General features: G+C 38.3%; 1 protein-coding gene across 6 annotated transcripts in view; it reads right to left on the reverse strand.

Annotated features, from left to right (window-relative positions):
* Positions 1-14,001, reverse strand: part of LAMA2 (laminin subunit alpha 2) — a 557,898-nt gene that overhangs the window by 72,556 nt on the left and 471,341 nt on the right. For all 6 annotated transcript variants that reach the window (XM_060753336.2, XM_060753340.2, XM_060753339.2 and 3 more), the window contains one exon: positions 2,009-2,163. In XM_060753336.2, the coding sequence (XP_060609319.2) occupies positions 2,009-2,163 (155 nt within the window). The remainder of the gene's footprint in view (positions 1-2,008; positions 2,164-14,001) is intronic.

The following is a 14,001-nucleotide window of genomic DNA, read 5'->3' on the forward strand; positions in this document are numbered from 1 at the left end:
AATGACAGTAACTACAACTCCCAAATGACAAAATCAATCCCCACCCCACCAGTATTCAAATTTGGGCATATTGGGTATTTGTGCCAAATTTGGTCCAGTGAATGAAAATACATCCTGCATATCAGATATTTACATTAAGATTCATAACAGTAGCAAAATTACAGTTATGAAGTAGCAACAATAATCATTTTATGGTTGGGGGTCACCACAACATGAGGAACTGTATTAGGGGGTTGTGGCATTAGGAAGATTGAGAACCACTGTGCTAGACTGATATTAAACAACGGGTTTTCATGCATCACTATAAAGTAGGGAACGAGACAGAATGTTACAGGATACAAAAAAAGATGCAAATTGCAACCCTGGGCATATTTATCCCTAAAAGACACATGTATTTTGAACCTTTTAATCTGAACAAAGTGTTGCCACTGGGGATGAATTATTGAATTTCCATCAGTACTGACTTTGTCATCCAGTATGAGTGGAAAACAATTCAGACATTTCTTCTCAGAGATTTAGTAAATGTTAATAAAACTGCTTTAAAATCTATAAAAGAAAATTATCTCAGAAGTGATTTTTTTGTTTTTTCCCAATGTATGCTGTGTAATTTTAAAAATAAACAAGATATTTTATCATTGTTATAATGCATGCATTCCTTTTTGTATTTCTCCTAGAGGCAGCTTGATGCTTTGACTTTTGGACTTAAATTAAACAGTAGCTTGCTGAACATTCATCTCTAGGGATTTACTTTACAGATTCTTGCGGGTCATATGGCAAAGAAGTTTAGCGTTACCAGCTGATCCCTGAGTTTAAAATGTAATTACATTGGAAAGACAGAATCGGGACTCTGTAATGAGGCTAGAAAATGATGCTCTTAACCTAAGGACACGAGGTGAAGAAAATCACGAAAATGAGAAAGCGATTCCACTTAATATTCTTGGCAATTCTGCAAAGGTGTTATCAGATTCCTTATACAATAGCTATGCTTGATGGTAACAAAACTTAACAAGTGTCCAAAAGTGAGGTCTGGATCAAGCGTCTATTTGATATTTTTGAGAAAGTACTTAATTATGTTTATTAATGTTTGTCAAGATTGTTCATGTCATTGTATTTTTAATTTTTATGTAAAAATAAAAAGCAGGATAGTGAAGAAAACTTCCTTTCCTAGGGCACTTTCTATTATACATGTGTCTATAGAAATATGTGATAGTAGGACTGATGCCATGGTTCCATTCCATGTCAATATAGTAGTAGTAGTAGTAGTAGTAGTAGTAGAAGTAGAAATAATAATAATAATAATAATAATAATAATAATAATAATACTTTATTGATGCCCCACCCCATCTCCCAAAAAGGTGCTCGGAGTGGCTTACAACCATGAAAGAAAATGTATTATATAGACAAAAAACATAACATATCAAATTAAGATAAAACAAAAAATGAATGCAAAATAACAACAATCAATAAATCATTATTATATAAAAGCACTTTGAATAACATTTAAAAAATCCCAGGTATTGCTATGGTACAATAAGCCATAAAATCCGATTGATTATTATTTGGTATTTTTACATTTTGCCATTGTTGAAAGCCTGTTTAAAAAAATATGAGTGTGGGTACTTGCCTAATCCCCCTGGGGAGGGTGTTCCAAAGCCAGAGGGGGGCACTACTGAGAAGGCCCTATCCTTTGTCCCCACCAACCACACTTGGAATGGTGGTGGGACCTTTAGGAGGGCCTCCCCAGCAGATCCTAAGGCCAGGACAAGTTCATAGGGGAAGATGAGGATGCATAAATTTAAATATTGTGCTCTTTTCATGCCCTTCTTGACACAAAAATAATTCCCATTCATTCCAACGTGTTATTCATATCCACCTGGTTTTCTAAGACTCACTTCTCAGCAAAAGTGCAATCTTCAACCTTATATATTCTTCCTGGTATATTTTTATGGACAGAATAGAATAGAATGGTTAAAGAAGCAGCATAAGCTATTAAGACAGAAGGGCTTACAGAATTGGCTTGCTTCCTGGCTTGATTTATTAGGTCTTTAATGTGAGAGATGTTTTTCCCCAGGTTGTCTTGAAGTTGTTTGATTGGTTTGAGCTTATCCATCAGCCGATCTGCCTCTTTTTCCAGGTTTCTTACTGTGTCATCTGCATCAGCAACTTTGTACAATAAAAACAACAACATGGAAGATTTAACAGGAGTTTAAAACATCATTAGTAAAACTGAGACTGCTATGTGCAGATGGCTTCTAATCCAGGGATGAATGTCATGCCCACATTTTCTTCCCCTTTCCACTTCTTAATCCAAAGGTCTTTACCATGTTGTGTGAAACCAGTTTTCCATTACATCTGTAAGAGGAGTCAATGATTTCATTTGGGATTCTGATGACTGTACAAGAACCTCCTTCTTTTGGTGTGGTTCTGAGTGCATGATTAAACCACTGTTTCCTAATTCAGATGTAACAGTAGGCTGTAGCTTAAAGTAAACATACCACAAGTGCCAAAAAGCAGTGTGAGAAAGGAGGGACAAGATGATGAGGAGTGCATGATGGCCAGATCAATAAACCATGTTTTATTAAATGCAGATTGCTATCTAACTTGGACTTCTGTTGCTAGTTTATTTTGAAAGGATGTAGAATGATTGAAACAATCATTGGTTTAGAGACAAAACAGGAGCAAGAGAAAGATTAAAAGAATGTTCTATGTGTGAAGTTATAGGTTTGTTTGAAGTTATTTCAGTTATTCTGTAATGTGAAAAGACCAGAGGTCAGAAAGTTGAAGGTTAAGAGTGCAGGTGTTTATTTCTTACATGCATCTTATTCAAAGTATTTGAATTAAAAATAGCACTGATTAGTTTTGCAGTTTCAAATTAGAAAAAAAGAAAAGAATGGCCTTATATATAAAAAAAAATCCAACTAAAGCACAGCAATGATAATGTGTTGGGAGGAATATAGTGTGGGAGATGGCCTTCTCCAGTGTGGTCCCCTGGTTGTGAAATAACCACCCTTTGGAAGTGAGATAAGTAATGACTTTGCAGTCATTCCGATCCCAAGTAAAAACTTCACTTTTCAACTGAATGTAGTGTAGTAGTGACTGAATGTAAAATCTGTGTACAGTCATGCCTACATATTACTTGCAATATGTTTTTTTAAACATAAAATCTAGACAACATTTTATAGGGAGAGATTTCACCAGTCAAGTTTTGGCCATAGTCCAACATGCCACTGAAAGCTTAAAATATCAAATAGTCAAAATATGGCTGTCCCTCACTAACCTGCTGCCCCACAGAGGGAAGAATATCTAAAGGGAAGGCTTACATGCTGAGTGCAGACTGACCACACAGAGTTCCCAGAAGCAGCCCTCTCTCTCCCTGTTTGCAAAATCCATCCGGAAGCCTGATGATATGGAGCCATATACTTCTCTCAGCCAAGGAAGGAGTGTTAGTGAGGAGAGGTGTGTTGCTCTGCATAGCCTGGTTTCCGTTATTTGTGTGGGCATGCGTGAGTACTGCCTCCCGCTAGCAACCCAATTATGACACACACACACAGAGCAATAGAATGTGGGAGGGTGCCCTCCACTGAAATCTCGCCACCTGGTAAGTTGGGCAGAGCCTTTCTATCTGCTGAGATAGGAGTTTATCTCCTTCCTATGCTGAGAGAGGGGCATAAAGGGCTACCAGTCAGATCTGGCACCTGGAGAAGGGGCTGCTTTCAGGAGTTTGTGAGCAATGTCATCCCCTGCTGCCCTCATCTTTGCCTACAGAGCTGTATGACTGAACCCATATACAATGGGATCATGTATTATGTGGAAAGACCGTACATACATGGTTTTAGAATCTTCTGACTTCTTAAATTGTGGAATTGTTTGATATGTTTTTACAGTTTCTGTTATTTTGTTGCTTAAGTTATTAGTATTCTAATATTAAATGATCTAAACTGATTTTATTATAAGCTGTCCTGTATGGGGTTATAAATATTTTAAATCAATCAATCAATCAATCAATAAACAACATAAGAGTGACTGAGTGTGATATGCATGCCAGATGTTAAACGATGATAGCGGAGCAATATTTTCCTTAGCAGAATTTGGAAATCACCAGTAACTAAAGATGAAAAGAACATCTAAAAATTTCTCACTTTTAGTAAGAAAAGTTGTTTCAATATACATATTTAAAAATGGGCAACTAATGTGAATTTCTTCAGATTTCCATTTTTTTAATTATGAAATGAAAATATTATAAGAATATATGCAAGAAAAATGTTTTGCATAGGACACAGTGCAACATAAGAAAAAAATTATTGTTTTTGGAAAAAGACGTCAGCTTTTGCATGAATAGTTTTGATTTTTGTACAAAAATTCCTGAAAATCAAAAAGGTTGTTTACAATGCTGAAAATCTCTTTCGTAGCAATGCTCTTTATTAAGTTTTAACAAATTTATAGACAGATAGACATATAAATCTCCCGTATCGGCAGGAATGTTATACCGACATTAGTAGTTGGTACCACGGGAGAGCCCTTCCCCTCCCTCCCCTTCTACGACACATGTCTAATTCCCCCCTTCAAACACACATATCCCCCCCCCCACACATCTCCCTCCATTCATACAGAAAGATTTTCAGACAAAGTACAAAGTGTAAATACATACAAATTAAAAAGACTTCCAATTTGTTTCCTGTCGGAATAATTCCCTATAGTGTTGCCTGGTCTATTTTTCCTCGAATTCGAGGTATAGCTTCTCTGGTCTGGTTGTTTGTATGGTAGGTGTTTTTTCGGTCATTATTTTCTCTATGTTCCCTGAGCAAGGCTCCCTTCAGCTCTCATCTTTACATATTCGTCTACTTCTGACCAATCCGTTTGTTTCATTGGTTTACCAGAAATACATTTTAGGTGGTAGGTTAATCTATCCATATCTCTAATGTCTGTTAGTTTGTCAAGCCATTGTTCCACGGATGGGGTATGTTCTTCTTTCCATTTTTTCGCAAAGACCATACGGGCCGCTGTTGTTATATACGTAAAGATGATATCTTCATTGCTGTCCAGCTTTAGGCTTTCGTCGGTGAGACCTAATAGAAAGTAATCGGGCTTGCACGGGATGTTCTTTTTTATAATTTTCTGAGTCTCTTCTTGTATGTTTTTCCAGAATTTCTGTGAGATTGGGCAGGACCACCACTGGTGGAAGTAGGTGCCCGTCATCTTTTTACATTTCCAGCACGTGTTCTGGTAGTTCTTGTACATCAGACTCAGCTTGGATGGAGTTAGGTACCACCTATGGAAAGTTTTGAGCCAATTTTCCTTAAGTGTAATCGAATAGGTGTATCTTAGCTTCTTCTTCCAAATGCATTGCCACTCTTGTAATTTTATCTTCCTTCCTAGGTTTCTTGCCCATAGAATCATACAGTGCTTGACCTCTTCCATCTCTGTGCCCCATTCCAATAGTTGGTTATAGATTTTGGCTATGATTTTTTTGTCTAATTTTAGGACTTTGTCCCATGCAGTTTCCTTTTCTTCGAATCCGTTTCTTTGGTCCTGTTTGAAACTCTCTCCTATCTGATAGTATTGTAGCCAGGTGAGATTGTTGAAGTCTTTTGATATGCTTTCCTGGGATTTCAGAGACCAGGTATTGTTAGTGTTGTTTTTCTCGAGTAGATCTTTATATCTCGGCCATTTGTTCCAACCTAGCAGTCTTCTTTGTTTGGCTTCGATCGGCGAGAGCCATAATGGAGTTTTCGTATAGAAATATTTTCTGTATTTGTCCCAGACCTTTAACAACGCTGATCTTACGAAGTGGTTTCTGAAATTTTTTTCCGCGTTGGATTTCCCGTACCACATATAGTAGTGCCAACCTACTCTCAGGTTGAAGCCCTCCAGTGTTAATGTTCTTTCGTTCTTCAGAAGGGCCCATTCCCTAATCCATGCCAGTGCGCAAGCTTCGAAGTAGGTTCTGAGGTCTGGGAGTCCAAAACCTCCTCTATCTATTTTGTCCACCATGATCTTATGTTTCATTCTTGGTTTCTTTCCGTTCCATAGGAATTTTTTAATTTCCTTATTCCATTGTGCGAAGACTCTTACGTTCCTTATGATGGGGAGATTTTGGAATAAATACAGGAACCTCGGTAGGACACTCATTTTTATTAGGGATATTCTCCCTAACAGGGAGAGCTTTAAGTGTTTCCAGTTTACTAGGTCATTTTTTATTTTGGACCATACTATTTCATAGTTGTTTTTAAATAGCTGTAAATTTTTGGCTGTTAGCCAAATGCCAAGGTATTTGATTTTGTTGCAGATTTTAAATCCAGTAATTTTATTCAACTCTTCTTGTTTGTGCCTGGACATGTTCTTTGTTAGGATCGTTGTTTTGTTCTTGTTTAGTTTGAAGCCCGCCACTGCTCCGAACTCTTCTACTTTATTTAACCATTTTTGCACACTCTTGATGGGATCCTCAATTATGCAGATGACATCATCTGCAAACGCCTTTGTCTTGTACTCTTGGTTTGCAACCTTCAGACCTACAAGTTCTTTGTCCCCCCTTATCGTTCTCAATAAAGTTTCTAGTGATAGAATAAACAGGAGTGGGGAGAGAGGGCATCCCTGTCTGGCGCCCCTGGTGATGGAAAATCTTTCAGTCCTCTGATTGTTAATTTGTAGCCTTGCTGTTTGTTCTTTATATATTGCCTGAATTGCGTTTTGGAAGGAAAAGCCTATGTCTAACTCTTGTAATATTGTCTTGAAGAAATTCCAGTGTAGCCTATCGAAGGCTTTCTCCGCATCCAAGGAAAGCCAGGCTACTTCTTTCTGAATATTTATATCATAATACTCTACGGTATTTATGATTGATCTTATGTTGTCCTTTACGCCCCTTTGTGGTAAAAATCCTGCTTGGTCGTCCCCAATCCAGTTCTTTAGGAAACTTTTGAGTCTTTTTGCTAGAATGTTTGTGTAGATTTTGTAATCGGTGTTTAATAGGGAAATTGGTCTGTAGTTGTTCATTTCTTGTAGGTCCGAATTTTCTTTGCCAATTAATACTATGTCTGCTTCTTTCCATGTATCTGGTATTCTCCCCTCTTGCAGTGCTAGGTTCATTATTTTTCTTAGAAAGGGAGTGAGTTCTTCTTTCATTGTTTTATAGAAGGCTGCGGAATACCCATCTGGGCCAGGTGCCTTACTTGAGTTTAGACTTGCAATGGCATCCCATATTTCCTGTGATGTTATTTCTCTATTAAGATGTTCTCTTTGAGTTTCAGTTATTTTTTCTAGTTTTAGTCTGGATATGTACTGGGTGATTTTTTCTTCGGGTATATCTTCCTTTGTGTATATTTGTTCATAGTATTTCTTGAATTCCTCTTGAATTTCCTTATCCGATGTAAGGTAGGATTCTCCTTTTTTAATTCTTGTTATACAGCGACTCTGTTTCTTTTTCCTTATCATCCTGGCCATCCATTTTCCCGGTTTGTTTGCTTCTTCAAATTCTTTTTGTCTAATGTATTTATATTTTTTAGCTATTTGTTCCAATTCCATTTGGTGTTTTCTACTTTTCAGTATTTTCAATTTTTTTAGGGGAGATTGGTTCTTCGGTTTTTTCTTTAGCTCCTTTTCATTTTCTTCTATCTGATGTTCAATTTCCTTTAGTTCCCTATTTCTTTGTTTATTTCTAAAAGCATTTTGCTTTATTAGATTGCCTCGCATAACCGCCTTCATTGTGTCCCATATTATTTGTGGGGAAACGTCTTCTGTGTCATTGATCGCATAAAAGTTTTTTAACAAATCTCTGTTCATATTGATATCTTCCTCAGTTTTTAATACATTTTCATTAAATCGCCACTTTCGGTGGCCTGGTTTTTGGGACAGTACTAGTATTATTGGGCAATGATCCGAGATGTCTCTTGCCTTAATTTTAATCTTTTGTATTTTTGTGGATAATGTATTTGAGAGCCAGATCATGTCGATTCTGCTCCATGTTTTATGGCGTGCAGAGTAAAATGTATAATCCTTGTCTTTTGGGTAGCAGTGTCTCCAAGCGTCTTGGAGGTCAAATTCTGTTTTAAAGTTTCGGAAGGTTTTGGGAAGAAGAGGGTTGTGTGTTCTTTTACACTTGCTTTTGGTTGTGTTCTTATCTAATTCTTTGTCCAGAACACCATTATAGTCCCCCACAATTATTAAATTGTCGTGTTCAGTTTTTTGGATGTTTTCCTTTAGGTATTCTATAAATTTAGTTTTAGGCCCATTGGGGGCATAAATATTGCAGATCAATGTTTTTTTCCCCTCTATGTCTATCTTTATTGCGACAACTCTTCCTTCTTTATCTTTAAATGATAGTTCTGCTGCAATTTCCCCCTTGACGTATAATACTACCCCCCTTGTTTTAGTTTCGTGCGATGAGTAGTATTTTTTACCCATTTTTTTTCTGAACTAGAAGTGTTACGTGTTTGTGCGAGATATGAGTCTCTTGTAAGGCTACTATTTGGCATTTTTCTTTATTTATTTGGTCAAAAATTTTCCTTCTTTTATTAGGACAGTTGAGGCCATTTACATTTAAAGAATATATTTTTAAGTCTTGTTTATACATCATCGTTATTTTTATCTACCTCTCTATCGTCCTCCTCAAGTTCTCCTACCTCTCTACCTTCCCCATGTGCTGGTGTATGAGTCGGTCTATGTTCCTCGTCGTCTGTGGATGGTGGTCTTGCTCTTTTATTTGCTTTGCCCTTCTTTTCTAGGATTTCTTGGGGTTCCCCACCTTGTTCCTTCCTGATCTTATCATAGAGTTCGTTAGCTTGGTCCTCACTTTTGATCCAATATTTTCTCTCCCTATAGGTGACCATCAGGCCTTCTATTCTCTCCCATCTAAATCTTATCTTTGATTTTGTTAGTTCTTGGGTCAGGAATAGGTATTTCTTTCTACGGTTCAGTATTGATTGTGGGATTTCCTTTAATACAATGATCTTCTTCCCTTCTAGTATTATTGGGGTCTTGTTTGCCTGCCTCAGGACCTCATCTCTTGTGCATTTACGGGTGAAGCACACTATTGTGTCCCTGGCTAGTTTATTTTGTTTGGCATAGCTGGACTGAACCCTATAGATTCGGTCCATCTCTTTCCCCATCGTCTCTTCTTGTATATTTAGCAGTTTCGCCAGGATGCTGGTCATTTTTGGTCTTATGTCCTCTTCTGGTTCTTCTTGTAGATTTCTAAATCTAAGAAGGTTTTCTAACTCATTTTGCTGTAGTCTCTCAATTTCCTTTTCCAGTTTTTCGTTTTGGCTGGAGATGGCTTTTATGTTGCTTTGAATTTTTTTCTGAGCTTTCCCTAGGTTGTTATTTTCTGTTTTTAGTGTTTTGATTTCACTGCAGGCTTCCACTAGTTCTTTTTTCATTTGGCCAATATCTTCTTTAAGTTCTTTCCTTATCATATCCAGTTGTGTTTGGTGTTTTAATTGTCTCTCTGTTATTGTCTTAAGTTCTTTTTGGTTTGCTTCTTGGTTTTCCGTTATTTTCTCTGTGATTTTCTGTAGCTCTTTCCATATGTCTTTCATGTTTACCTCTTCCTGACCCGAACCTCTTCTTCCTGTACTTTTAAGGTCTTTAATTTCTTTTATTTCTTTCTCCATTTTAGCTTTTTGTGAGGTCATTATTTTGGTTTACAAATATCTGTAGACCACTCCTCCTTGTTGTCATTTATCCTAGGCACTAATAGTGTGTTCTGCCCCCCTTAGGGCTTTACGCCCTGGGAGGGGGGGAGGGTTCTAGTGTCTCTTTGACCCGCCTTCTCTTGTCTTTTCTATTACCTTGCACCTTATTCTAATCCTCTTGTCCTCCTTAGTCTCTATATTCTCTTATCTTTTCGTCAGCTTTATCTAGTTTTTCAGACCTTCCAACTCAGGCCCTGACCCTCCAGGCCCTTCAGACCCCCTCCCTTTTTGCTCTTTCCCCGAGTTGACACTTCTTGTCCCCATATGATATTGTTATGCTGTTATACAATGATATTCAATTAGAAAAAGAAAACAGTCAGTTCAATACCCTTTGCCGCTTGCCGCTCTCTACCCGTTCCGCTGGTCCTTCTGACTCCTTTCTGGCGTCCTCGGCTGAGTCTCGGCAGGGTTCCCGTCAGTTCCGGTTACTCCACTACCTAAGTTCCCGCTTTCTGCCTTTCTATTTGTTGTCCTTCTTCCTGGTTCTTCCTTCTGCCCTGCGCTCTCGTCGCTTACGCCACCCTGCGTCGATTGCGCTGCGTCGATTACGTCTTGCGTCCCTGCGTAGCTGCGTGGCTCGTGTCTCTGCGTGGCTTCCGCTGCCTCGTTCCCTCTTCCTCCTCCGCCTTTGCTCCGATTGGCGCTTGACTCCTCCTTGGCTCCTCCCCCCTCTCCTCCTCCTCCTGCAAGGGCCTCTGTTGGGCTCCTCGCGAGTCGAAGAGGGTTCGGGAGGTCTCCTCGTGTGGCTACCTCCTCCGCGTGGCGGCTCAGCGTTTCCGCGTCTCCTCAAGGTCCTTCAAGGTCCCTCCAGGTTTTGATTTCCAAGGCTTCCAAGGTTTACTTAGTTACTCCCGTATTTCTTGAATATTCAACTGCTTGGTCCCAATATTTGGCTAGGTGTTACTCAGCTGTTCCGGAAATAGTCAGGTCCGTCTATAGGATCTCTAAAACCTTTAATGACCGATTATCCAAAAATCCAGATATGCAGGTATCTAAATGTCCGAATTGCAGGGTAGATTGTTCTGTTGTTATATTTCTTGTTCTGTTCTAGTTCTGTTTCAGTTCAGTTCAGTTATTGTTGTCATACCCAAGTTATTGTTGTCATACCCAAGTTCGGAAAGGTCAGAAGGGGGAAGGTAATCTGGTAGAGATGGCTCCGATTTCAGAGCACTCTCCTCTCTTTCCACCACTCTCAATGTCTCGAGCGCTGCTCTTCGCAAGCCGCTTCTGCCACGTCTCCGTGTTGTAGCCGTCCAGGCTGTTTCTCTGGTGTTTTTTTTTTTGTTGCTTGCTTGCGTCCTCTAATTCTATTTTTTCAGACCCTCGGGTTCCCCTTTCCGACAGTGAAACAAACGTCTTCCTTTTGGGACCTTCGCCCCGAGTTTCTTTCTTCTCAAATTCTTCAATGATAGAGCGGTAGCTGGCGTTTGGCAGTTAGTACGGACCCTATGGTCCGTTTCTCATGTGGTCGCTCGCGCACCCACAGCCCCTGGCTGGGACCCACCGGGTTCTAGCGTACCCCTCTGTATCCATCCACAGAGGGAGGGGAGACTAGCTCAACCCAGCAACACACTATGAGTTGCAGGCAGACGACCTGGAGCTCGAGCTACCTGCGTCCTGCCGCCATTACCGCCGACCGGAAGTGCTCACAATGCTGAAAATCTCTTATACGTTTGAATGTGGCGAGACATAAACAAATTTTGAGATTGTTAAGTCTTGCATTGATATTGATATTCTGAATAGTTAAAAATAATTAGCTATTTGTAATTAATTAATTTTCTATTAATTTAGGCATAATTGAGTCACACCTCAACAGCAACATAACAAGAAAACACCATCTCTTTTATAATGTAATTTAATTTTAACTACTTTTACTACACTTAAAGAGATATACTTAAAAGATGGAGATTAAGAAAAAAGACCTAAATGTTGAGTTATATGAAACAGCCTTGTGTGGGAGGGAGCAGACTATGTTTTATACCATTGGCCAGCAGTTCATAGTACTTAGATAAAAAAAACACCAAAATCAATTATTTTAGTTACAAAATAAAATTCAAACAATAAAGAAAAATATTTTCATGTTTTAGGACTAAGTATATGTGTGTATGCATGTATCTATCTATTTATCTATATATCTATAGTTCTCCTATCTCATTAAAACAATAGGTTTATGGATTGAGGAAATTTGGCATGTTCAGCCTGGTGAAAAGAAGATAAAAAGGTGGCATACTGTCATTTTAAAATAACTAGAATGCTGTTCCAGAGAGGAGGGACTAGGTTTATTTTCTGCTACCGCAGAGGTTTAGACAAGGGCTGGTTTTAAGGTATAAAAGGATAGATTTGAATTAGACATTTGAAGGTAGTTTGTGACAATAAGACCTGTTAACAATGAAACAAATTACCTGAGCAAGGAGTTGGAGTTGATGGCCTTCTAACTCTATGAGTTAATGATTACAAGGAAGCCAAAATGGATAAGTATAGTATAGTCTTCTCTGCTCAGATCTCTATGCTCAACACATGGAGATCAAGAACAGGAAGCCATATGGTGTCTATCAGTGGAACTCCTATTATTTTACATGCTGCATAATCTGATCTCATGAGCACTGGCTTGTTGAATAAATTCAGAAGTTACTAGACAATCACAATGTGATAATGAAATGGTAACAGCTGTCTCCTGTTTTTCACATCCGGCATCTCACATTCAGAGGCTCAGATGGAATTTTCACCCAGCCATCTTGATCACTGAAAAGACACAACCTACATAAATTTTACTAATTTTAAAAGGCCATGGAGAATAATCCTTATTAGTACCAAAAAGATCAAGCAATTCTGCCTTTCCCATTCATACTAACAGCCAATGTAATTGAAAGACTCGGGCTCTTATATGTTATATCCAAACAGAGGGCAAGGGACAAAAATAAATGAATGGATACATAGATAGATAACCATATTCCCTTCACAATTTCTACACTGCTGAATTTTGGAAAACCTCTGTTGGAAGCTGTGAAACTATTGTCATCAACAGGTCATCAGGCACCAAAATTGTGACTGATACTGTATTTCGAAATCCTTATTGACATTGCAGGAATTTTATATAATCATCTCAGGTCCAGACAGGAGAAAAAAAAAGATATCTGTTGATCTTTGTTTTAGTCCCATGTTTATTGTAATGTTATACTCCTGTTTGTGTATCTTCATGGTGCAAAAGGTGCCTGTGTCACATTGGGGGATGTAGCTGTGAATCTGCCTTGCTGGAACATGGATAGCTTCCACTATTAGATGATGAATAGTGACTTCTTCCATTTTTAATTTAATTTCTTAACTGTGATTATGATACATGAATATGGCATGGACATGTAACATCAGAAATTACCCTGAGCTGAGATTTGTTCACAGGTTGCTGGTCTGAATGGGAGTGTTTGTTGTAACACTGCTGGGATATTGGCCAGAGCAAAATAGTTAGCAATTTTAATGCAATATCTTAAATAAGTGCTATGCAAGTATGTTTGAGAAAATGAATAAAAGAGGAAAAAGCCAAAAAAAAAAAAAAGGAGCGGGGGGGGGGGAGTGATAAAATTAAAACCTTATACGTACTGATTCCTGTAGGCAAGTTTTGATGATTTTAAAAAAAGAAGAAGAAATGTGTAAGACAGTAAGTTTGAAAGACAAACATTAACACAACAAATGGATCAGTGAACATAAAACTGGAATTCATTGCCTTGCACATAGGTACTTGTGATTTGACACACCTCAGATAGTCACTAGATTTTTAAATATAAGTCCTACTGAATTCAGAGAGATTTACCTTGGGCTGATGTGTATAGAATTGTGGATCCTATCTGATCTTGAAAGCTAGGCAAGTTAGCACTTGAATGAGAAAATTCCAAAGTATACCAGGTGCTTTATTTCAGGGGCAAATCAACCCTGAGTATTCATTTTCTGAGAAAATCCTATGGAATTCATGGGGTCATTACAAGTTGATAAGCCAGTTGAAGGCAGACACACACCTAGTAAAAAATCCTACCAAATATGAGCCTTTTACTACTCCTTTTTACATGCTCTTTGGTTCTTCTTTATCTTATTTCCCACTTGATTCAAATTCCACCATTCCCTTTTAATTTTTGAGTTATCTCATTCATATTTAGCTTCAACAAAACCATGTTGTTTAAAACTCTGGGTGGGCCACTGTTTAACTGCTGCAGAGGTGCTGCTGACTATCCTATGGTTGATTTATGGTGACCAACTGATACGGCCATATTAATACAAAGGTCAGTATCTGCTGGAGTTCTCCCCATTGAATAAACAAAACCAAACA

This window comes from Anolis sagrei, chromosome 1 (genome assembly GCF_037176765.1).
Source record: "Anolis sagrei isolate rAnoSag1 chromosome 1, rAnoSag1.mat, whole genome shotgun sequence".
NCBI lineage: Eukaryota > Metazoa > Chordata > Lepidosauria > Squamata > Dactyloidae > Anolis > Anolis sagrei.